This window comes from Narcine bancroftii, chromosome 11, assembly GCF_036971445.1.
Source record: "Narcine bancroftii isolate sNarBan1 chromosome 11, sNarBan1.hap1, whole genome shotgun sequence".
NCBI classification, from domain to species: domain Eukaryota; kingdom Metazoa; phylum Chordata; class Chondrichthyes; order Torpediniformes; family Narcinidae; genus Narcine; species Narcine bancroftii.
This window is the reverse complement of record NC_091479.1, coordinates 77,291,867-77,318,117: the sequence shown is the minus strand read 5'-3', so window position 1 is coordinate 77,318,117 and position 26,251 is coordinate 77,291,867. Positions and strand designations below refer to the sequence as shown.

General features: G+C 39.8%; 1 protein-coding gene across 18 annotated transcripts in view; it reads right to left on the bottom strand.

Annotated features, from left to right (window-relative positions):
• The window catches only part of wnk1b (WNK lysine deficient protein kinase 1b), a 162,525-nt gene that overhangs the window by 27,238 nt on the left and 109,036 nt on the right, over positions 1 to 26,251 (bottom strand). For 17 of the 18 annotated variants that reach the window (XR_011346613.1, XR_011346614.1, XM_069903493.1 and 14 more), the window contains 7 exons: positions 25,564 to 25,621; positions 20,076 to 20,210; positions 17,289 to 18,691; positions 16,308 to 16,409; positions 12,129 to 12,212; positions 9,722 to 9,794; positions 9,120 to 9,256 (listed from right to left, as the gene is read on the bottom strand). Coding sequence is in view for 16 of the 18 variants with exons in the window: in XM_069903493.1 (XP_069759594.1) it covers positions 9,120 to 9,256; positions 9,722 to 9,794; positions 12,129 to 12,212; positions 16,308 to 16,409; positions 17,289 to 18,691; positions 20,076 to 20,210; positions 25,564 to 25,621 (1,992 nt within the window). In the remaining 2 variants the exon portion in view is untranslated. The remainder of the gene's footprint in view (positions 1 to 9,119; positions 9,257 to 9,721; positions 9,795 to 12,128; positions 12,213 to 16,307; positions 16,410 to 17,288; positions 18,692 to 20,075; positions 20,211 to 25,563; positions 25,622 to 26,251) is intronic. The other variant, XM_069903502.1, reaches the window with a different exon arrangement.

Sequence of the window (26,251 nt, the reverse complement as noted above, 5' to 3'; positions counted from 1 at the left end):
TGAAAGTGGTGTTATGGGGAAGGAAATTTATTAAGGACCCTGAGAAAGCACAACAAATGGCAGAAGATTTATCCACACTAACTGGTAAAAAAAAAAAGCCAAAAATCGAAACGGGAACCAACTCACAGATATACAGACTTATTGTGGACTGTAATGTATTTTGGTGTTTAAACAATAAGTTGTGAAAAACAAGGTTTATAGCAAACATAAGTGACTGTTACAATTGCTTTTTTTTCTGGGAGTGTGGGAGACTAAGGGTGGAGATGATGGGTGTGAATTGCACAACCTGCTGTTAGGGAAGGGGGTCAGTGACACCCGAATGTTGGTCACTGAGCCACTGAGCGCGGGCAGGGGGGGGGGGGGGGGCGGGGGGGTGGTTGGTATAAAATGGGGAAAAGGCTGCGATGAGAGGGTAATAGGGGACTAAGTAAATGTATGACTGTAAATGGTGTTTGTGTCTCTTTTTATTTTCTTTTGGTTAGTTATTTTAGTTTTTGCCTTTATTCTTGTTGTAGCCCTTGTTTCTTATTAGTTGTATGTGTGTCTCCCTGTTTTACTTTAGTGTGGCTAGTTATTTTAGTTTTAGTCTTTATTCCTTAGGGTCTAGCATGGCTCAATCACGTGGGAGCAAACGGCTGATGGTGGTGGTGGGGGGGCTGGATGAGGAGGAGTCTCAGGGTGGTAGAGGTACAAAAGAAAATAGAAGGGAGCAAAGACTAAAAGTAAAAGGTTTACAAGTTTTAATGTTAACAGTCTGAATGGAATGATTAAGAGAAAGAGTCTTGGCACACATTAAGAAAATGGGAGTGGATCTGGCCTTCCTCCAAGAAATTCATTTAACAGAACCAGAACACCAAAGGTTAGAGGGGTGGCTGGTTCGAAAGCAATGGGTGGCAATTCTGATTGGGAAAAGCGTTCCAGTGAGAGCACAGAGTGTGACGGCAGATAAAACCAGTAGATTCATAATGGTGCACTGTCAAATATATTCAGAGTCCTGGACCCTAATGAATTTATATGCTCCCAATAGAGATGAAAAATTTATGCAGGATATCTTCCTGAGATTGGCAGAAGCAAAAGAGAATATTCTAATTGAGGGAAGACTAATTTTTATCTGGACCTGGTTTTGGATAAGTCAACAAAAATAGTGAAAACAAAGGCGGGATGTGCCACTATTAGCTGTATGAAGGAGTTGAATTTGTTAGATGTGTGGAGGCAAAAGCATCTGAGGGAGAGGGACTATTCCTTCTTTTACTCAAGGCAACACGACTCCTACTCTATATTTTTTCTAGGCTTCAGCCCACAAAGAGGGTAGGATCATGGAAGCGGAGTACATGGCAAGGCTACTCTCAGATCATTTGCCTTTAGTAGTCAAGATTGAGATGCTGGATAAGCATGAGACGGTTTACAGGTGGTGTCTTAATGCACTGTTGTTAAAGAAACCAGAGTTTTGTAGTTTTATAAGAACGCAAATAGATGTGTTTTGTGAGGCCAACTGTACCTACACTTCAGATAAATTATTTTTATGGGACACTGTCAAAGCATATTTGAGTGGTCAAATAATTGGATATACTAAAACAATAAAGAAACGAATTGGAACAAGAATCGCTTGTCTAGGACTTCGAAAATCAAGCTCAGAAGACCAATATAAGGTTTTAACAAATGAGAAGATGAAGAATAACACGCTTCAAACATATAGTATCTAAAAGGCCATATTACAGTCTAGGCAAAAATATTATGAATTGGGGAAAGAGCTCATAAGGTCCTGGCATGGCAGTTGAGGACAGAGCAAGCCTCAAGAATGATCAATGCAATACAAAAGGGATACAAAAGGCAGGATCTCTTCCAAACCAAAGGAAATTAATGACACTCTGGAAAATTTTATGAAGGTTTATATAATTCAGAATTGGAAGGGAGGCTGAATAAAATCAATGAGTTCCTGTCTAAGAGTTGCCAAACTTGGATCTGGAAGGACAGGAAGGTTCAAACTGTCCCTTCACAGAAGGAGAAATAGTGAGCGCATTGAATTTGTTGCAAATCAACAAGACTCTGGGGAGGATGGGTTTCCACCCGAGTTCTACAAGAAATTCAAAGATCTGTTGATACCTCTTTATATGGAGGTGATAGATCAGGCAATAGAGGCTCATAGACTCCCGGAAACTTTTTCGACAGCAATCATTATGACAATTTTGCAAAAAAGACAAGGATCCATTAAAGCCATCCTCTTATGGACCTATTTCACTATTAAACACGGACTATAAGATAATAGCTAAAGTCCTGGAAAATAGATTAGCGAAGCATTTGCCAGAACTAATTAACAAAGATCTAGTGGGCTTTGTATAAAAAAGGCCGGCAGTGGATAACGTGCATAGACGACAAAGCAGAATGTATTTGGCGCAAACCAGAAATGAGAGGGGTCTTGTCATGGCTCTCGACCCAGAAAAGTTATTTGATAGATTAGAGTGGAACTTTTCATTTAAAGTTCTGGAGAAAATAGGGCTAGGGTCAACTTTTATTAATTGGACAAAGGTGTTATATCATGCGCCCAAGGTGAAAGTTGAGACCAATGGCAAATTTCTTCAGCCTTCCCACTCAACATCAAGCAGACAGGGATGCCCACTATCTCCAGCTCTGTTCATACTGGCTATGGAGCCATTGGCTGAGGCCAACTATCTCCAGACATTAAGGGGTTTCAAATAGGCCAGGAAGAACATAAGATCAGATTATTTGCCGATTATGTACTGATGTAATTGACAGACACAGTAAACTCATTGCCCAGGCAGCACTCTACTCAGGAAGACTATGGAGAGGTCTCCAGGTACAAGATTAATTGGGACAAGAGTGAGATTATGGAAGGGGATGATAGCCAATTAAAAAAAGTACCTAAAGTGGCTGCAAAACAGGATCAAGTGCCGAGGAGTCAAAATAGATAATGATCTAAATAATTTGTACAAATTAAATTATACCCACTTGCTGAGAAAGATTGAGGACCTAAACAAATGGATGTCCTTGTCCATAACACTGGTGGGCAGGATCAATGGTGTGAAAATGAATGTGTTGTCAAGACTTCAGTATCTTTTTCAGATCTTGCTTGTGGCGTTGACAAGGGTGTTTTTTTTGTTGTTTTTTTTTAAGCCTTGCTCTCATGGTTAAGAACATACTTATGGAATGGGAAGGTATCTTGGGTCTCTATAGAGAAAATGTCTGGGACAATAGTCTGGACAAATTGCGGATAGCCGGACTTTAAAAAATATTATTGTGCAGCCAAGTTGAGGTACATCTCTTCACTCTTTGGAGGGGGTAAGAGGTACCATCCTGGATACAAATTGGCCTGCACTTTGTGGGAGAGGACTTTATCTATAAATGGGATGCCAAATTGCCATCTAGAAAAAGAGAGCCCCAATATTAAAGCAAATTATTTGTATTTGGAGCAACATTAATCGATATTTAAAAATAAAACTGGGGCTATCTCCAAAAATCCCCCCAACTCCAAACTGGTTAATACATTTGATGGTGGGTAACAAGATCCTAGACACCTGGCAAAGGAACAGCATCAGGTGCATAGAGGACTGTTACAAACAGGGACAATTAATGTCATTTGAACAGCTTAGGCAGAAATATTATTTGTTAAACAAGATATTCCACTGCTACCTTCAGATAACATCTTTTCTACAGGACAAATTAGGTCCAACTATGGCCCTACCAAAGTGAAGTGACATAGAGACCATGACTCGAAGGGGAAGTCACATGGAAATTATTTTCGGCAATGTATTTCCTGCTCCAAGTGCAAGGACCCAAAAGAGGTCTCCATAAATCAGGAGAGAGGTGGGAATCAGACTTGGGAATAACGATCGATGAGAGGCGTTGGTCTGACCAGTGTCGGACTAGCATGACTGCGGTAATCAATGCAAGATACAGGCTGGTGGAGTATAATGTCTTGAATCAGCTACACTTGATGCCGCAAAAGATCAACAGGTCTAAGTTGGAGCTGTCAGATCAGTCTTTTAGATGCGGCATTGAGACAGGAACCTTTGTGCCCATGAACTGGACGTAGCAAGGCGAGGCCTTTCTGGGCAGAGCTAGTCGAAGTCCTAGGGAAAATTATAGGTAAGGAATTTCCACAGGATCCCCAGTTGTTCCTGTTAGGCAACTTAATGAACATGACCTACAGTGAAGCTGTCCAAATTCAATTTGTAGTGATCGCATTGGTGGTGGCCAGGACGTGCAGAGCATTACCTGGAAGTCCGACTCTTGCCTGAGTATTGCGCAATGGAGCAAGGAGATGTAAGCTTGTGTTCCCCTGAACAAAATTACCTATAACTGGAGGGGAAGGTACAGCACCTTCCAAAAAATTTGGCAGCCATACCTGAACCATATAGGAGCACAGTTGTGAAAAGACAACGTTACCGCAGGGCCCGGTTCACCCCAATCCTTCCCAAATTCTTTGGGGGGGGGGGGAGGGGTCCACCTCAGTCCAGCCAGGAAAAGAAAGGAAAATAAGCCTGATTTTTGACCCCTGGGACCTGGCCACACCCGTAATTCCCTGATATGATTTATTCACGTTATGGATGTTTTAATGTCTTAAATGTTCATTTTTGATTGTTTATGTGTTGTGTTTAATGTTCAGGGAATGGGGCAGGGGGGAGGGATATTAGGTATGGACTATCGAAAATTTGCATAAATTGGATAAGGATAAGTTGTACATGATACAGATTTGTAACTACTGGTGATGACAAAGTTGTAATCTGTCGAGTCAAAAAAAATTACTTGCTATTCTCTAATGAGTGTTAACACAACTTACTCACCCTTCCTTATCAAACCCTTCATCTCAGGAATCAACATTGACAGAGAAGCAGAAGCAGCATAGTTGGCGTAGTGTTAGTCCAATGCCTTTACAGTGCCAGCAATCAGGAAGTGGGGAGGGGTTTCGAATCCCAAAGCGTCTGTAAGGAGTTTGTATGTGTCTCCCTGTGTCTGAATGGGTTTTCCCCGTGGGCTCCAGTTTCCTCCACCATTCAAAACATACTAGGGGTATAAGTTATTTGGGTGTAAACACTCTTGGGCTGAAATGGCCTGTTTCTGTGCTGTATGCCTAAATGTAAATTTAACTGCTCTGCTCTGTCCCTTCCCAGTGCAAGAATACCCTTCATTAAATAGGAAAGTCAAAACTCCATGCAGTGTTTTCAGTTGCAGATTTACTGGCACTCACTAAAGTTGCCTGAAAGCGAAAGTTTGACAGATACAGAAGCATGACTCGTCAGGAATCCAGAAGGTAGTGAGAGGACTCAGCTCTAGCATTTGTCCAATTAAAAATATTATTAGAGCATTTTGGGAAACAACATGAATTGCAGAAAAAACCAGTATACTTATTATAGCACTGTGATACAAGGAATGGGCTATTCTTAAAGGAATGAAAGTGTACTAGTGATAAAGATCAATATACAGTTGATCAAAGAATAAACTTTCTCCAGCCAAATCTGCAGTCCCAAAGAGCACGTTGGCCTGTGCTGCGCCACAGTTCAAGGGATTTGAAAACGGAAGCAAAAGTCACCAGGGTTTAGTTCTGGTCACCTCACTATATATACTATATATATAGGATGCAAATTTTCAAGGTTGCTGCCTGGATTGGAGAGCATGTCTTAGGAGGATAAGCTTAACAAACTTGGTCTTTTTTCCTTCAAGCAGCAGAGGATGAGTGGTAACCTGATCAAGATGTACAACATGATGAGAGGCATTGATCATATAGATAGCCAGAGATTTTTTTCTTCCCCAGGGCCAAAGTGGCTAACACAAGGGAGCACAGTTCTGAGGTGCTTAAGAGTATGCAAGAGCTAAGTTTTTCCACACAGAGTGGGAGGTGAATGGAATGCACAGCCAGTAACTGAGGTTGAACAGAGACAATACGATTTGTTAAAGAGACTGTTACACAGAACTGAGAACAATGGAGGGTTATGCAGTAGGGAAATTCTTCACAACATTGTGGGCCAAAAGGTCTGTACTGTGCTGTAGATTTCTATGTTCTATAGTCCACTGGGAAAAAATTCTGCCAGTTTGGACAGAGGAGATAGTTCTGCCAAAGAAATACAAGTAGCTTAGGTCCACATTAAAAAGCAAAACTACAATAAGAATCTCTGGATTATAACCTGAGTGACAAGTGCATGCCATTGGTTTGATCAACAGATAAATTTAAGGGTCAAAGATTTAAGGGTTTTAATTCTTGGGGAAATTTAATCAGTATTGGGCAAAGAAGGAGACATTCATTTGGGACACACTTAACTAGAATGGCAGATTGGAAAAGCAATTTAAAAGGTAATAAACAAAGAAAGAAAGAAAGAAAAACCCAACAGGTGGTCACATCATACTCGATTCATGGAATTATTATTTCAAATGAAAAATAAGATATTGTCATAAAGTGCAATAAGCTGAAAGACTGGGAAAATTTCAGAATTCAGCAAAGAGACCACAAAATGAATATAGAATGAGAAAGAAGAATGCAAGAATAATTTAGCACAGAACAGCAAGAATCTAAAAGCTTCTAATTACAGAAAGTTAAAGGGAAGCAATAGAAATGGGGTTACTTCTTAACATTAAATAAGATTACATTGGGGAGCTCAAAATGGCAGAGAAATTAAATTCTGTCTACCATAAGTAAATCTATCAAGATCAAACCATAGAAACTTAAGAACATCAGATTTAGAGCAACTAAACAGCTGCAAGAAATTAAAATTAATTTAAAAATAAAGTATTGCAGAAATCAATAAAATCTGATAACATACAGTGCCCTCCATGTTTAGGAGAAAGACACTTTTTTTCCTTTATTTACCCATGTGTTCCACAGTTTAATCAATTCACATATGATTAAAGTGCACATTACAGATTTTTATAAAAAGTATTTGTGTACATGTTAATTTGACCATGTACAAATTGCAGCACTTTTCATACATTCAGTTTTCTGATTTATTGTCATACGTAATATCACATTTTTCTTTTTGCTGCGGGCCAGGCAGAATTACCAATTGGTGCACAAAGAAACTGTACACGATGTATATATGTGAACAAATGTAAACAACTGACTGCTCAATACAGAGAGGAGAAACAATGAAGTGCAAAGCAAGAGTCGTTAAATGTGTCCCTGATTGAGTTTGTTGTTGAGTCTGATGGTGGAGGGGTAGCAGCTGTTCCTGAAGCTGGTGGTGCGAGTCTTGTGGCACCTACACCTCTTGCCTGATGGCAGCAGTGAGAACAGAGTGAGTGCTAGATGGTGTGGATCTTTGATGATTACTGCTGCTCTCCGAAGGCAGCGTTCCCTATAGATGTTCTCAATGGTGGGGAGGGTTTTGCCTGAAATATCCTGGGCTGTGTCCACCAACTTTTGCTGGGCTTTATGCTCAGGGGTATTGGTCCCCTCATTTCGGGGCACCATAATATCTGGGACATAGGAATGTCTAGCAAAGTAGTTATGTTTAGTACTTTGTTGCATGTCCTTGCATGTAATGACTGCTTCAAGTCTGTGATTCATAGACATCACCAGGTGCTGAGCATCTTCTCTGGTGATGCTCTGCTAGGCCTCTACTGCACCATCTTCAGCTACTGCTTGTTTCAGGGGCCATGAAAATGAAAGTTTTCTCTTCATATGGAAGGCAGGCTCAATCGGATTTCAATCTGGTAACTGACTTGGCCATTCAAGAATTTTACAGTTTTTAAGCTTTGAAAAGCTCATTTTTCTTTAGCAGTATGTTTGGGATCACTGTCTTGCTATAAGATGAAGTGCCGTCCAATGAGCTTGGAAGTGTTTGTTCAAATTCACCTCAGAATTTATTTTGCTATCGCCATCAGCAGCTACATCATCAATGAAGACAAATGTACCAGTACCTGTGACAAGGTGGTATGCTTTGGATCTTTGGCAGTTCTTTTATGTCGCCATACTTGGCTCTTGCCATCACTCTGATATAGGTTAATCTTGATCTCATCAAGAGCTTTTTCCAGAATTCTGTCGGCCCTTTTAAATTCTCTTGGCAAACCGTAATCTGGCCATTCTGTTTCTATGGCTATCTTATTGTTTTCATACAGTAACATAGCCTCTGTATTTCTGTTCATGAAGTCTTCTGCGGACGTAGCGATAGGCACATCCACACCTGCCTTCTGAAGAGTGTTTCTGATCTGTCAGACATGCACTTCGGGAATTTTCTTCATTTTGATGAGAATTCTTCTGTCATCAGCAATGGAGATCTTCCTTGGCCTACCAGTCCTTTCATGATTACTGGTCATCTGTATGCTCTTTCTTCTTAATGATGTTCCAAACAGTTGATTTTGGTTCCTAAGGTTTGGGCGACATGTCTTACTGATTTATTTTTGTTTTTCAGCTTCGTAATGGCTTTATTGACTTTCATTAGCACAACTCTGGTCCCCAGGTTCAAAAATGGCAACGATAATCTCCAAAGGTGATCAAAAGCTGAGCTCCCTTATACCTGCACCAATGAAGCAATTAAACATACCTGAGTAATCACAAACACCTGTGATGTTTGCCAAATGTCCCAAACATTATGGGGCCCTGAAATGGGAGAACAATGTACAAAAAATGCTGTAATTTCTATGCAGTCAAACCAAATTGTATACAAATAACTGTACAAAATCTGGAATGTGCATTTTAATTGCATGATTTTTTTTTGTTACAAATTTAAAACTGTGGGGCACAGGGGAAAATAAAGAAAAAATATCTTTGCCCCAACATTATGGAGGCCACTGTTTATTCCAATGATTTTAAAGAGATGCTTGGATGGTTACCATTTTCCAGCATGTTGATTCTACAATAGTTCGCAATGAAAGCGGTCAGAAATGTAATCCTACTATTTAACAATGGGTAGAATAAAAGCAGTAGAGTATCACAAAATATTAGAAATTAGAGTGGAGTGCTTAAGCCAGATACTTTGTTGTTTTTGCTGAAGCTGCTTAAAAAAACTCCAGAGTGAAAGTAAAAAAAACTTACAAGTAGAGTCCTTGACTGCAGTAGCAAAAGTGTATTATTTGAGATTGAACTCCAAAATAACTTGTGAAGAAATATAAAGGAATAACAACCACCAAATTTTTTTTGTGATGTTTCATTTTTGTGATGTTTCACCTACCTGAAAACGACCCATTTTCACAACTCCAGTTCCAATGGCAGTAACTTTAACTGTGTTTCTTGGAAAGAGATATTCCTCATGAGAGCCAGACTTGTCTTCTGGGTCAGGCACATTATCATTGAGCTGTGTAACAGGATCTGGTTGGAAAAGGAAAAGATTAAAACTGACTAACTGTACTTAAAAATACAATAGTTCACCTTGAGTTTTCAAACTTGTGCTAGTTGGCATGAATAAAAACACTAAGTGGTGCAAATATATCCTTCGGTTTATATATTACTGATTTTAATTGATATAGACTTTCAAAACTTACATGAAATGAGCAAGACCTTTATCCCTTTCCCATCCCCAAATCTGTATCAGAATTCAGAGCTTCATTTGTGCATGCTCAATCTCAAAAACATTACCCAAGCTTTGTTTCATAACTCAAAGGCTAACATCTTGCTATCTACTAAATCATCCACTATACATCTTACATACTGAGTAAATAGTATGTGTTTTTATCCCAACAGAAATTAACATTCATAATAGTCCATGGAAACATTACAAACATTACAAACCCACCACAGATGTCACAGAACAAATTTTATAAATTTTTCTTTTACCTTCTGCAGGCAAGCTGGTTGCCATAAAACTCTGAACAGAAGACACCATTGCGCCATTCAAAGGAACCACATTCTGTGACAACACAAGGCCCATTTAATGAAAATGTAATCTTAAAAACAGTCGGTTTGAGTTTTCATCATTTATCTAATCTTCATAAATTTCCATCGCAGTTGCAGCAACTCAGAGGGCATAATTTCTACGCTGCTCTGGAGATACATTACCAACATTAATATAGGACAAGACAAATCTGCATGGCAAGTAAATAAAAACTTAACTACATAAAGATTAATTATTACTTTCATGTGTTATGTCATTACACTTTTGTTTTACTCATGGAGCTCAACGTGGATGTCAATTATGGAAGCACACCCAAAACATGTGGGCATAGAATTAGGAACTGGCTGGGAGGTGCATTTCAGAAGTGTGTTTGTCACCAGAAAAGGTCAGAAATAAGATGGCACTAGATTGGGACATAATTGTGCAATGACCTGGAGATGTAAAGTAGCAGTCATGCCTTTGGATCAATTATTGGGTTCAAAATTTACCAGTAGTTTCAGCTTGAAAAAGATGGTCAGTCCTAGCAAGAGCTGAAATTATGCTCATTATTTTGAAATTATGATAGGCTGCAGGACAGTGCAAAATTCTGAATTTTAGCATTTTTGGTGAAGAACCACTGGATTGAATAAACATATTGCAACATGAAAAAACTATTGGAGAATAATAAATGGCCAAGCTGTAACCAAAAGGACAGGAAGATGAATAAAAGAATTGGTCAAGTAGAACAGAATCATTAATTGTCTTACACCAATGAAAAAGTTGGGACCAAATAGCATAACGAGATAGAATACATCAAAAATGTCAGTGTCCTGATGTAGTACAACAAAACAGGAAAGAAAAGTTGAAAAAGCAGCTAACATTGCCAAGTGAATGGAATTTTCTCCTAATCTTTCGTATAACAGTTGGTATTTGAAAACAATACTTGATTTGGAAAGATAGAAACCATGCTACAAGCATGGCTTTGTGACTGAAATTGTCTCTCATGAATTTGAAATTTTTTTTGAAGAGCTGACCAAGTTTAATGATAGCAGGACCACAGACATTATCTGCATTGACTTTAGAAACATTTTTGACAAGGTCCAACACGGTAGGCTGATCCAGAAGGTCAAATCACATGGGATCTAGGGGGAGCTGGCCAATTGGATACAGAATTAGCTTCATGGTAGGAAATAGAAAATGGGAGTGGTGGGCTGTTACTCAGATTTGAGGTACTGGATGTTTTTTGACTAATGGTCTGCTACACAGATAAGTACTGGATTTTCTGTAGTTTGTCATTTATATTAACAATTGACAACAAAGAATTTAGCACAGTTAGCAAGTCAAGCAGTTGACACTAAAATTGGTAGTATAGTGGACAGTGAAGCTAGTTATCTAGTAATGAAACAGGATGCAGTCAATGTGGAAAAATGGGCCAAGAAACATAAGATGGAATTCAACTGAGAAGTGTGTGGTAAAAACACAAAATGCTGCAGTTACTTTGATAAAGGGCTCAAGCTCGAAAAGTCAGTTATGTATCTTTGTCTTTGCAACATATGGGATACTGTTTGATCTGCTGAGCTTCTCCACCATAGGGTCTAAATTTTGTGATTTACTACTAGCTGAAAAGTGTGAGGTGTTGTACTTTGGTAGGTTAAACCAGAGCAGGACTTACAAGGAGAATAGTAGGGCTTGGGAGAGTGCTGTAAAATAGACTTGGGGGTGCAGGTCCTCAATTCCATGAAAGTACAGCGTGTTGAAGGTGTTCAGCATATTTGCCTTCATCGGTCAGGACAATTCATACAGGAGCAGGGACATCATGTTACAACTGTACTAGACATTGAGATCACACTTGTGAGTATTGTGCACATTTGAAGTCACCCAGCAAAGGAAAGGTACAAAGCTGGAAAGGATGCAGAAAAGACGCATGAAAATGTTACCAGGACTGGTTAGTTTGAATAATAAAGGAGTGCTGGGACTTTTCTCCCTGAAGCACAGAAGGTCAGATAGCCTTAGAGGTTTATAAAATCATGAAGGGCATAGATAAGGTAAATAGTTATTTATTTTATTGTTTCAGTGGCCTGAATTTACTAACATTGTGGTGATATGCAATTACACCACTAAGTCACCAGGGGTCATCCCGGTGACCTTGGATATAAAGCAGTCCTGAGCTACAGTCCAGCCTTCCAGGTTCGACTTGCAGAGACAAGACCTCTTAGTGTACATATTAGTTTATTAAAGCTGTCTTATACTTGCATTGCTGGTGTGGTTATTGTCAGTACAAACATGACAAAGCTGCACTCAATAAAGTTAGCAAATTGAAGCACCCTAGAAAAATTTGAGAATATGGCCATCTAAAACTTTGACGCTCACCTGCACTGAAGGTATATTCAAAACAGTCTCTGGGCTCAAGGCTCGTCTCAGTTGGGCATCCAAAGTGTCTAAAGGTTGTTGCGACTGAAGAACAAAAACTTTTATAAGTTATCTGTAATTCAAATATACAGCTGGAACCCATTCTCCCACAAAAGCACATTACTAATATTATTTCAACTTGTTTCAATGCAGCTGCAAATGAAACTTCCTGAAAGATTCAAAAATCATTTTGCAGAATAATCAAAAACCTTCCAAATAAAGTGATTCAAAGACTTCATATGCACCAAAACTGTAATCAATACCTTTATTTCTTGAAGTGTAAGACTGAAGCTCAGACTAAGTGGCTTGTGTACCACTGAAGTGTCAGAAAGGAAGATGGAAGAGGTGGCAATACAAAAATCAGAGTATGTAATGTACTGAATTAATCATGAACTTCCTAAAAAAATTAATTCAAAACAATCAAAATTGTTTTTTCAAACTTCTCAACTGCTGCTCCATCTGCTTCTTGGGCACAAATGTACTGTGGATCTAACAGGAATGCTACAAAACACTCAAGCACTCAGTTTCCAACACCTGAATCAATTCTATTTGCAGACACCATCTTGCTGGCACTTCTCTCTGCATTAGATCACCTGGACCACAAGGACACCTACTTCAGACAGTTGTTCACTGACACCATTATAGCACCAAATCCTATGACCAAACAAAGGGATTTTGGAATCTGTTTATCCATTTGTAACTGGATGCTCAACTTCTCCATTGGAAGATATCAATCATTGTGGATTGGCAACATTACCTCCTCTTCAATGACCATCTACATAGGGGGCACCCCAAGGCTTGTGAAGCTATTCCTCATGACTACATAGCCAAGTGCAGCTCCAACAGAAACTATAAATCCGCTGACAACACTGCAGTTGTTGTAGAAATGATGAGTCAGGAAACAGGATGGAGATCGAGTATTTAGTTGAGTGGTGCCAGAACAACAATCTTGGCTTCAACATCTCCAAGACCATGGAGCTTCTTGTAGATTTTAGGAAGGCGAGGTCAAGGGACACACCTATCACATTGATGTGATGAAGGTAGAGAGGGTAAGAACTTTTAAATTCGTAGGTGACTGTATATCGGAAGGCTTCTCCGGAGACAGTACAGAGCTAGCCATGAAGACAAATCAATACCTCTACTTTCGAAGAAGTCTGAAGCGTGAGTTTTTGTACGTTATCAAATACTTTATCAAACTTTGGTGGAAAGTGTACTGACCAGTTGCATCACAGCCCATTTGATACCCAGGAATCCAGAAGGTATCAAACTAATCAGGCCCATCACAGGCTTTAACCTCCTATCTACTGCATTGACTCAAGGCAGCCAACATCAGAAACGACCCCCAGCACCTTGGTCCCAACATGTTCTCACTGATATCTTTAGGTAACAAGCAGTGAGGTCATGGAATCTATACAGATCAAAGTGGAGGAGGTGCTTGCTGTCTTAAAGCAAACAAGCATGGATAAATCCTCAGGGACCTACAAGCTATTCCCTCGGACCTTGAGAGTGACTAGTGTAGAAATTGCATAGGCTCTGGCAGAAATATTTAAAACATCCTTAGCCGCAAGTGTGGTTCTGGAGGTTAGCTCATGTTGCTCCATTGTTTTAAAAAGGCTCTAAAAGTAAACATGGAAATTATAGACTGGTGCGCCTGGTGTCAGTAGTAGATAAGTTATTGGTAGGTGTTCTTAGGGATCGGGTAAACAAATCTTTGGATAGCCAGGGACTGATTAGGGATAGTAAATATGGATTTGTACATAGTAGGTCAAGTTTAACCAATCTGATAAAGTTTTGAGGAAGTTACCAGGAAAGTTGATGAAGGAAAAGCAGTAGATGTTATTTACATGGACAAGTTCCCACATGGAAGGTTTAGTCAGAAAAGTTCAAATGCTTGGTATTCGTGGGGAGCTAGTCAATTGGATATGATATTGGCTACACAGGAGAAGCTAGAGATTGGTAGTGGATGACTGCTTCTCAGACTGGAGGCCTGTGACTAGTGGTGTGCCTCAGGGATCAGTGCTGGGATGATTGATGGTCATCTATAATCAATTATCTGGATGATAATGTGGTAAATTGGATCACCAAATTTGGAGTATTGTGTGCAGTTTTGGTCACCTAACTACAGCAAAGATATCAATAAGATAGAAAGGGTGCAGACAAGATTTACTCGGATGTTGCCCAGACTTCAGGAACTGAGTGACAGGTTAGGACTTCATTAGCTGGAGCATAAAAGAATAAGGAGAGATTTGATAGAGGTATTTAAAATTATGAAAGGTCTAAACAGAGTAAATGTAGGTAGGCTTTTTTCCTCCCCCAAGGTTAGGTAAGATACAAACCAGAGGACATGGGTTGAGGGTGTAAGGGGAAAGGTTCAGAGGAAACATTAGAGGGAACTTCTTCGTGCAGAGAGTGGAAGGAATGTGGAACAAGTGCCAGCTGAAGTGGTGAATGCAGGTTCAATTTTAACTTTTTAAGAATAATTTGGACAGGCTCATGGATTGGAGAGACATGGAGGGTTATGATTGGGGTGCTGGTCAGTGGTACGAAGGAGAATAATTTTTCAGCACTGACTAGAAGGGCCTGTTTCTGTGGTATATTGTTCTGTGGTTTTATAAAGGTACTGAAGCCTGAAGACCAACACCTCTAGGTTCAAAAGCAACTTCTTTCCAATAGCTAACAGGTTCTTGAAGCTCCCTTTGTTACACTAATCATAGACTGCTGACACTACAAAAAGGACTGTGTGCACTATTATATAGCCACTTTTTTCCTTGCACTATTGTAACTGAATATTATCTACCTATTATTTTTATTTACTAGCTATGTTTAAATTTAATTTATGCCATTGTAGTGTTATTTTTACAAAGTTCCTATTTGGTTGCAGCAAAAAAAAGAAATACACGCAAATTGTACAATGTATATGACAACAAATTTATTATCACATTTTTCAAATTTGTGAATTCCAAAATAGAATTGCTAAAACAGACCACACTTCAAACTGTCAAGTTTTGTTTCTGGGATTAGTACAAGGAAGAAGAATTGGTTCAAAGTTCCTTTTTTGTCACGTAATAAACTGAAAATGTAACATACATGATATATCTCAACTTTTGCCTGCCACAAGACACACACAGAGACACCATTCATATTGCCTGGCAGCCCTTACAGTACAAGAGAACCAAGAGCCCCTTCACCTCTAGTGCTCCCACAGTCTCTGCAGATACACAAACTCCTCTTCACTTATCGGTAACCCAAGCTCCAGATGCAAACCCAACCTGATCAGCAAGCCTTCAGCACCCAAGGCCTAAGCAAGCTGTTTAAAGCTTGTATAGACCTGCCGTCATTAGGACCAGGTGGTTGAAACCATCAGAACAGTACTATCTCTGCTCTCCAGGTTTTGCACCAGCAGCAGTACTGCCGATACAGCAGCTCCGGCAATGCTGCCATTTTATTTGGGAATTGGAACCTGAAGTCTGGCTGACAATCTTTTTTTTAAAAAAAGCAAAGAAATTGGAAAAGAAAATTCAGGAATGAGGACAACACACTAATTGAAGGATCACCAAAACATTACAAATGAGGGAAATACACAAAAAGACTGGAATCAAACAACTTCCACAATTATCTGGTTACAAAGGGGTAGAAAAACACAAGGAAGAAATTCTAATTGAGAGTGTAGAGATCAAATGTGAAAGTTGAGCATTCAGAATTTAAGACACTGAGGAATAAGGAACCAATGAAGAGCAGCTAGGAACAGGCAGAATTTACCTGCTAATTGCTTGTTCAATTAACTCAACTCAACTATGATTTCCTAACTCCCTAAAAAGAAACTAATCCAGAAAATTAATTGATGGATTGAGCACTCCAAGCCCACTAGTTGCTACATGCATGTTAAAAGATATTTTGTAATATTTGTTTGCATATATCCAAATTTAATGAACAGAAAAAGGAGCAATTTATCCAAATTGTGGTTTACATTGAAGTTTAGCTTGACTGCATAGAAATAATTAATGACTTACAATTATGTATTAATAAGCAAGATAAAAACATGCATCAGATATTTTTCAATCAAGAAATGACTCGCATGCAAAAGGCATGGCATACAGAGTAATAAATTCACAAAGAGCACATTGGGTAATATTATTGCACCTGGGTTAGTGAAGGTCCTGGAAAAGGTGGCAACTGCTCAGTGGGTGGAGTAAGAGCCTGTTTTAATTGTTGGTCAAGAGCTTCCGTACTTAGCTGTTGCACCTACAAGTAATGAATGGGAAGAGGAGTTGCATCAACTAAGGACATGTGTGAATTACTTAGCAAATATTGGGTTTAAAAAATATTCCCAATGTTTCATAAAAGCAGTATGCTCCAATTAGACAAGGAACTTAGCAATTCATCAAACAACGTAACATACAAATAAAATAAATTAATGTAATCAGTACAAAGCATTCAAAATATAACCTGGACACAATTTTGATGTTTAATGGTGGTAATTTTTCTCCTTGTTCATGAACTTAACCTCAAAACAGCAGCACTTTAGATGAGTCTTCTCATGTATCGAACTTTAAGTGCTCTGTTGAATTGGTTTTAAATGCTATTACATTCCCTTAGTTTAAAAGAACCAATGACAGACACCAGACAATAAAAACCTGGGCTGCCACCTTTTACAGAATGAGAAACACAAAAATAGCAGATGCTGGAAACTTGAATGAAAAATGAAGCTTGTGGAGTCCTAGCAGGTCATGCAACATCTATGTATGGAAATAGTTTGTCATTTCTGTCTCAATAAAGGGTCTCAACCCTAAATGTTGATTGACCATTTATTTCCATAGACACTGCCTGACCCTCTGGGACACATCCAGCTTCTTTTTGTTCAGCTTTTACAGAATGCTGCATGACAAAGAAAAATATTTATGTGGCAAAATAATTGAACAGAGTTGAATTATTAATGAAGAGGGGAGAAGATGAAAAACAAAAAGGGATTTAATAGAACTCAGGCTTTAAATGCTTACATTAATTCTCTCAAAAATGTTAATAAGTATATTTGAAAGCTGCATTTTTAGAATTCATGCAGTTTTCATTTGCACATTAACATTTAAATTATGAATGTTGTTTATGAAATCTGGTTCCACTTACTGGTAATCTGCCAAGTGGTGGTTTGGATGGTGGCGTGCCAGGTCGCCCTCCAGTTGAATTGACACTGGACACTGAAGGAACTACTGCTGGATAACTAGAAGGAGTCAAAGTTTGCTGGATAGTTAATGGAAGTCCAGTAGGGCCCAGAGGTAGACTCGAAGGAGGCATAATCGAACCTGTGGTGGCAACTGGATAGGATGGGACAGTAACTGTTGAAGTCCCTGGGATACCAGTTACTTTTCCTGCAGCAATCAAACTATCAATTGTAGCAGACTCCACATTCAATCCCATCTCCAAAGGTGCTGAAATGTGAGGACACCCTCCAGTGCTATGTTCACTGAACAATGATCGAAGTTTTTCATCCAATCTCTTAATATCATCAATGCCAGTACCTTTGGTATTCAACTCGATGTCAACTTCAGAATAATGAGTATGGGGTTGGTTTGGAAGAAAAGCTGTTTGAGGTTGATTATGAACCAATGTTTGTTGCACAGAAGGAATACTGCAAATAGGTTGTGCAGACACTGGGCCAGGAACAGAGATCTGGGTTGCCAGAGGCATAGAAACACTCACAGTTTGAGGTAGGGTAACATTTTGTGCACTAATTGTTTGCACCACAATGGACTGGCTCACAGCAGTCTGAATGCCACATGTGGGTGGCAATGAGGATTGTGATGTGGAGACTGCCATAGTTGTGCCAATACCACCTATCTGCTGATCTTCAGTTTGGATTGTACTAGGCAAAATATCTGCCTGACCCTGTAAAGCATTCAGTGAAGTCGACGATTCTGCCAGGCTGACCACAGCATCGCTACTAAGTTGTTGACAAGCTTGCAACTTCACTGTCTGAGAGGAAGATGGAGAGACGCAAGTTGAAGGTACTCCACTGATTGCAGCTCCTCCAATCAAATGTTGAACTAGATGTGATGTTAGTGGTGGAGATACAGAGCTTGGAGGAGGAACATTTGTGACAGCGCCTCCAATTATTTGCCGACTTGGCTGGGTTGACTGTGATGGAGATGCACAATTTGGAATGCTCACATTAGCAGAGATGTTGCCAATTGATTGCTGAGCTGTCTGTGAGATTGGAGGCAGTAAAATAGTGTTACAGGCAGTTACACCAGAAACAGTTTCATTAATTAACTGCTCTGCTGATGGTGAACTGACAGCTGTTAGATTAGTTGGTTCTGAGGATGACACTACTGTTTGTGTATTAATTGTTTGTCCAGTATTAGCCATTTCTGGATGTACCACAGAAAAAGGTGGAATAGTTTGGTTGAAGACAGGAGGGGCAGTATTAGGGCCCTCTTGAAATGATTTGTGCTTTAAATCTGAAAAGGCTTGTTGCAAACTCACTGAGGATGCAGAGTGTGACAGGTTTAGATTGTGACTATGGGAAACAGCTGTAAAACAAAGAAAATCTCAATTAGAACAAATAGAGTGGCATTTGACAATTTCTGTGCAGTTGTTTTAATCTTTCTGCTATTCAAAGAACCAGTTTTCAGAAAGTTGACACCTTTATCCTGAGTAAAGCTTCCATAAAACAAGATCCTTGAAATTTAAACCTGTAAAACTTATCACTTTTATTCACTGCATGCACTTTTGCCATTGCAGTAAGTGTGACGTCCTTACAGTACCAGCGATTGGGGCTGGGCTTTGAATTCTGTACTGTAAGGAATTTGTACATTCTCCCCATGTCTGCATGGGTTTCCCTGGAGGCTCTGGTTTCCTCTCAACATTTGTACGTAAATTGGGTGGCACAGACACATGGGCTGAAATGGCCTGCTACCGTGCTCTATGTCTAAATTTATGGCAAGATGAATCCTTTCAAACCCAAAAAGTCATGGGTAGATAAAGGAGAGCCTATGAATGCATTTAGAAGACACTCATTGGGGTTTTACATCATAAACTAATTTATTAAAAGAGAAAACAAAACAAGGTGGGCCATTGATACAAGTTGTGAATTCATTAGTAGACTGTAATATGCACTTGTTGGCATAAAAAGATGTGTGATAGCCCTTTGTTATAATCTCTGCTTCATATATCTAAAAATGATTTAATGTTTGCTGAAGGCACCAAAATAACCTGTAACCATATCCAATTACTCAGAAACGCTAAACAACTGAGTCAAAATAATTCATAAAGCTCATTGCTGGAAATGTGAAACTCATTTGAACTGGTGAAATTCATGTCGTAAATGGAAAGAATTTTAGAAATACAACACTTCAAGTACAAAAATTGCAGAATCAAATAATTGGGTATAATTAACACAGAAAATGCAAATAGATAAATAGAATCAGCAAAATGCAGACCATGGACAGACATGTCAGTGTGTGGAATTGAAATGGTTGGCCAATGGAAAGTCCTGCCACTTGCATTTCATTGATGGCTATAGTAGACAGTAAATGACCCCTGCAGATTTATGTGAAGTGGCCTCATGCACTGCCATACCGAGGATACCCGCAAATTGGGGAAACAGCAGGGCCATTTCCAAACAGACAGCATGAACATTCTTTTCCAATTTCCAAGGGTCTCTTTCACTATCTGCCTCCTCCTCGACAGCTTCCCACCTCTTTCCCTATCAGAGAGCTGTCATTTTCCCCCAACACTAATATTTTTCTCTTCTATCCTCTCACCTGAAACTACTTATGACCTCTTCCTATTTGCCTGTGCTCTTCCTATAATTCAACATTGCTATTTGTCACAGCAACTTGCACCTTACAAGTTATCTTATATCCAACAGCAGAAAAAAAAATTGTCCTCTAATCATTTACCAAGCAACAGTACCTGTTGAAGTTTCTTTCAGTGAAGTGACACCCATACTTAATGTTGGTTCACGTAGTCTGCTCTCAGGAACTGGACTGACAATAAAGCGTCTTCCAGCTGAATGAACCACTTGCATTGCAGAGCCTGACTGTGTAGCTAAATGCCAATATACAAAATACCAATGTAATTTCAGCACATTCCATTTCTCCATGTTATTCTTCATCCTTTATTGGCACCATTTGTTTTACAGAAAGATGCCAAATATACTAAACTCTAATTATTTAGACATTGCAACATAATCTGTTCAGAAATAAAGCTGTCAACTACAGTCAACAAACACATAACAATTGCAACATGATACATTTAGCCCATGGTCCATGTATGTATCAAATGTGAGAATTTACAGCCCCTCTAAGCAACTTAGGAGACCAAGGGAGCACAAGAAAGCCTTGGCAAGTAGGATTATGGAAAACTCGAAGGCATTCTATACATACGTGAAGAGCAGAAGGATGACAGGTGTGAAGGGACGGCTGCTTAAGGATAAAGGAGGCAACATGTGCCTGGATGCAGAGAAGGTAGGGGATGTCCTAAATTAATAATTTACTTCACTGTTTACCAGAAAGAGGGAGCTTGGTCAATGTGAGGTCAGTGTAGAACATGCTCGAGCATGTTGAGGTGAAGAAGGAGGAACTGCTGGATCTTCTTAAAAACTTTAGGATTAATAAATCTCTAGGAACAGATGAGATATACCCCAGTTATGAAAGGAAGAGAGGAAAGAAATTGCTGGGGCTTTGGCAATGATCTTCAAGTCCTCCCTGGCCACAGGGGAGGCACCAGAGGATTGAAGAATGACACATACCATCCCTTTGTTCAAAAAGGGAATAGGGAGAACCCTGGGAATTAAAGCCCAGTGAGTCTTACATCAGTGGTGGGTAGGCAAAATATTGGAGTGGATTGTGGGACAAGATTTACAAACATATAAAGAAATATAGTCTTCTCAGGGATATTGAGCACAGCTTTGTGAGGGTATGTTATGCCTCGGGAACCTAATTGAGTTTTTGGAGGAACAAAGAACAGTAGACTCATTCAGAAAGTCATGAGGCATGGGATCCATGGAACCTTGGCTGTGTAGATTTAGAATTGGCTTGCCTGCAGAAAGCAGAGGGTAGAAGTATCAGATGGAATGCATTCTGCCTGGAGGTCAGTGACTAGTGAAGTTATGCAGGGACCTGTTTTGGGATTCCTACTATTTGTGGCTTTTATAAATGGCCCTAACAAAAAAGGTCAGTAAGTTTGCAGGTGTTATGGATAATGTAGAAGGCTGTCATAGGTTGCAAAGGGGTATAGACAGGATGAGAATTTGATGGAAAAGTGGCAGATGGAGATTAATCCGTAACTGTGAAGAGATACATTTTGGTAGGTCAAACTTGGTAAATGACAGGATTCTTAACAGTGCTACAGAACAGAGGGACCTTGTAGTCCAAATCCATACATCCTTCAAGGTTGCTGTGCAGGTTGATAGGGTAGTTAAAAAGGCTTATGTATTCTGGATTTTATTAGTCATGGGATCTAATTCAAGAGTCGTGTGATTATGTTTAAGCTCTAACATTCTGATTGGACCACACTTGGAATAGTCTGTTTAATTCTGGTCATTTCATTATAGGAAGGATGTGCAAGTTATGGAGAGGGTGGGAGGAGATTTGACAGGAGGATGCCTAGATTGAGAAGTGTCTTGTGAGGCAAGGTTAGTAGAGCTTGGGTTTTTCTCTTTGGAGCAAAGAAAGATGAGAGGTGACTTCATAGATGTCCACAGGATTATGAGAAGCATAAATAGGTGGACAGCAAGCACCTTTTTCCCAGGTCGAGAGTAGCAAACACCAGAGGACATTTGCACAAGGTGAGGGGAGGAAAGTATAGGGGCAACATTAGGGATATGTTTTTTTTTAAATATATAATCAGAGTACTGGGCACATGGAAGGCATTATCATATATACACATATAATAGTTGAATTTTGGGGACAAATTTTATGGTTCAAATTTGGGGTGTCAATTTTTTTTATATACAGACACTGCTTTTGACACAGCAAGTCCCTGCGTCATTTAAGACTTCAGGAGCTTGGATGGCCATGACCTGGTGGAAAGTATGCATTTAGTGCATCGGAGGCTTGGATGGGTGTACAGTCAGGGCCAAAAATAGGAGGGAGGTTTACCTTTTACATGCAATATTACAGGAAAATTACAGAATACATGAAATTATGATGTGGCCTTAACTGAAACTTTTAATAAGAATAGGATGGGAGGTAGAAAGGGGCGGGGGGGGAGGAAAGAGAATAGCATTACTAGTTGGGGGTAGTATCATAGCTATAGAAAAGGAAGAACACTACAGAGGGAGTGTCCACCAAATCGGTGTGGGTGGAAGTCAGAAATACGAAGGAAGCTACACTGTGCTGGGAGTAGTCTATAGGCCACCAAATAGCCCTCAGGACACCAAGCAAATAAGCAGGCACATTTTTGAATGGTGCGGGAAATACAGGGTTGTAGTTATAGGTGATTTCAATTTCCCTATCATTGACTGGCATCTATTGACTGCAAGAGGGATAGAAGAGGTTGAATTTGTCAGGTATGTACAAGAAAGATTCCTGACACAGCATGTGGACCAGCTGACTAGAGCAGAGGCCATACTGGATCTGGTTTTAAGAAATGAACCTGGTAAGGTGGCAGACCTCTCAGTGGGGGAGCATTTTGGTGAGAGTATCCACAACTCCCTTAGCTTCAACATTGCTATGGAAAAGGATAAAAACAGTGAAAATGGGAAAGTGCTTAACTGGGGAAGGGCTAATTATGAAGGAATGAGGCAGGAACTAGCAAGAATAAAATGGAAACCGATGTTTAAGGGTGAAAGCACAGATGTGGAGAAGTTTATGGACCATGTGCTGAGTTCAAGATAGGTTTATCGTGCAGGGGCAAGGAAAAGATGGTAGAAAAAGGGAACCCTGGCTGACAAAACAGGTCAGGCAATGTCAAGAGGAAGGAGTAAGCATGCATTAGACAGAGGAAGCAGGAAAGCCTCATGAGAAGTATATGGTAGCCAGAAAGGAGCTTAAGAAAGGGAGAGCTCAAAGGAGGCATAAGAAGAACTTGGCATGCAGAATTAAGGAGAACCCCAAGGAATTCTATGGATATGTGAAAAACAGAAGGATGATGAGAATGAAGGTGGGCCCACTAAAGGACAAAGAAGGCAACACGTGCCTGGAGGCAGAGAAGGTTGGGGAGGTCCTAAATGAATACATTCCTTTTCACAAGAGAAAAGGACCTTGATCATGGTGAGGTCGAATTGAATAAGCCTGTGAGCTGGACAATGTGGAAATTAAGGAAGTGGAAGTGTTGGATCATATTAAAAACATCGAATGATAAGTCCCCGGGGTCTTACACAATACATCCAAGGTTGCTGTGGGAAGTGAAAATAGCTGAGGCAGTAGCTATGATCTTTGAGTCCTCTTTGGCCACAGGGGAGCAGGGGAGGTGCCAGAGGATTGGAGAAGCTTGGGACCGGTGAGTCTTACACGAGTGGTAAGCAAATTAATGGAGAGGATTCTTAAGGATAGGATCTATGAGCAAAGGATAGCAGAATGATTTTGTGAAGGGAAGATTGAGCTTTTTGAGTCAGTTTTATTTGAGGAGGTAACAAAAGAAATTGATGAGGGTAGGACAGTAGATGTGGTCTACATGGATTTTAGCAAGGCATTTGACAAGGTCCCCCCATGAGACTCATCCAGAAAGTCAGGAGGCACGGGTTCAGTGGAACCTTGGCTATGTGGATAAAAAAAATTGGCTTGCAGGAAGAAATAGGAGAATAGTAGTGGAAGAAAAGTATTCTGCCTGGAGGTCAGCGACTAGAAGTGCCACAAGGACCTCCAGTGCTGGGACCATTGCTCCTTGTGATTTTTATAAATGACCTGGATGAAGAGGCAGAAGGATGGGTCAATAAGTATGCAAATGACACCAAGGTTGGAGGAGTTGTGGATGGAACTGAAGGTTGTCAAAGGTTTCAAGAGGATATAGACAGGATGCAGATTTGGGCGGAAAAGAGTTCAATCCGAGTAAGTGAGGTGATGCATTTTGGAACGACAAACCAGAAAGCTGAATACAGGGTTAATGGTCAGTTACTTTAGAGTGTGGATGAATAGAGGGACCTTGGGATTCAAATCTATACATGCCTCAAGGTTGCTGCACAGGTTGATAGAATAGTTAAGGCCTATGGGATGCTGGACTTCATTAATAGGGGTGATTGAATTCAGAAGAGAGATCATGTTGCAAGTTTAGGGGAGACATCAGGGATAAGTTTACACACACACAGAGTTGTGGGAGCCTGGAATGCCTTGCTGGGGATGGTGGTGGAGGCTGAAACATTTGGGGCATTTAAGAGACTCAGACAGACATAGATTGAGGAAAAATAGAGGGTTATGGGTAGGGAGGGTTTCGTACTTTTTTAAAAAAATATATATATTTGTCGACACAATATTGAGGGCTGAAGGGCCTGTATTGTTCTATGATATAAAAAATACATGATTTTTGGGCCAAAAATAAAAAGGGGGGTCTACTTTTACACTGGATAGATGATTACACAAGTACATACAGTACCCAGGATGCCAGAGGAAACTGGTATAATAGGGACTTTTAAAAGACTGACAGGTGCATGGACACAACAAAGATCGAGGATTATAGGTGTGATATAGGGAAGGTACCTATCGGTCGGCACAGCATTGTGGGGCGAAAGGCCTGTACTGTGCTTTAAAGTCTCAGTAAAGGGACTGCACATCAGGCTCTGGTTGCACTTCAGCCCCACTCTCTTGCTCTTTGGATATCTGGAGCAAGGAAAATATTGATGAGGCAGTTTGGGGGGGACCTCCTCACTATTCTTTGTGGACCAAGATACCAGGTCATCAATGGCTTGGGGATGGTGGCATCTGTCAACTCAATTGCCTGTCCATCTTCCAAAGTTACATCCATGCTATGGTGTCCATGGGAAGGTTGCCTTTGGCAACCTTTTGGGACTTCAGTGCATCCTGGACAAGGAAGATAATATTTTGTTGCCTAACTAACTAGCCACAAAGGTTACAAAATTACTTTATAGCAAATGGAAAAAAAACATACAAATGGGAGCTTGGGAGAAAAGGTCAAAGTAGAGGAGGACATTCCACAAGAAAGGCAAATTTCAGCTTCAGATGATGCAAAAATCTCAAAAAGAGCAACTCCGTCAAATGTTTTTGTTAATTTGAATCTCATCAAGAGATTAGTCTACAGACTGCATTTTTGTTGCTAACTTTTTCTATTAAATGTTTGAAAGTAGTGATTCGCCGGAGATCCTCCTCTTTAGATTGCTATCACAAAGAATCGTTTAATGACGACTGTCATTCAGAGTGAAATGTTAAAAAAAACTAGTTTAAATCATATTTATTAACTTTACTGAAAATCATTTTTAAATATTCTTTCAAACATTATTACTTACTGAACTGAAGCGGTACAGATATTAGAGTTTCTTGTTGTCTGTACTTGCTGTCTGCATTCTGAAAAAATATAGAATGCATTTGTGTTAATACATTATTCATGAACTTCTGTCAATCTACTCATCTTAGGGGAAAAGAAGAACAACCAAAGTCAGGTAAATGACTGCAGAAGATTCAAAAGTAAGCTCATTGGAGAATGAGCAAATTTTTAAAAAGGCAAGCAACTTGAAGACCATTTAAAGCAGGGGTGTCAAACTCAAATTCACGGAGGGCCAAAATTAAAAACTTGGACTAAGTCGAGGGCCAAACTAAATATTTATTGAAAATTTTCAACAACATCTGCATGTTTTCTCTTCATTCAACATATGTAATGTTAAACTTTTTCTTATTAAAATAAATGTTTAATAATAGTTTGGGATAAACTCTTTCATTGTCATTGGCCCATTTCCTTTAGTGTTCTGAAACCGTACACATGACGAGTCAATGAGGGATGATTAAAGCAGTGGTCTTCAAACTTTTTCTTTCCACCCACAGACCACCTTAAGCAATCCTTTACTAATCACAGAGCACCAAAGGCACAGGGATGCGAGTGGAAAGAAAAAGGTTGAGAACTGTTGTATTGTGGTAACTCCACATCTGATTAGGTTAATTATTAGGCAAGTGGTCAGAGAAGGACCCACCCCCCCCACC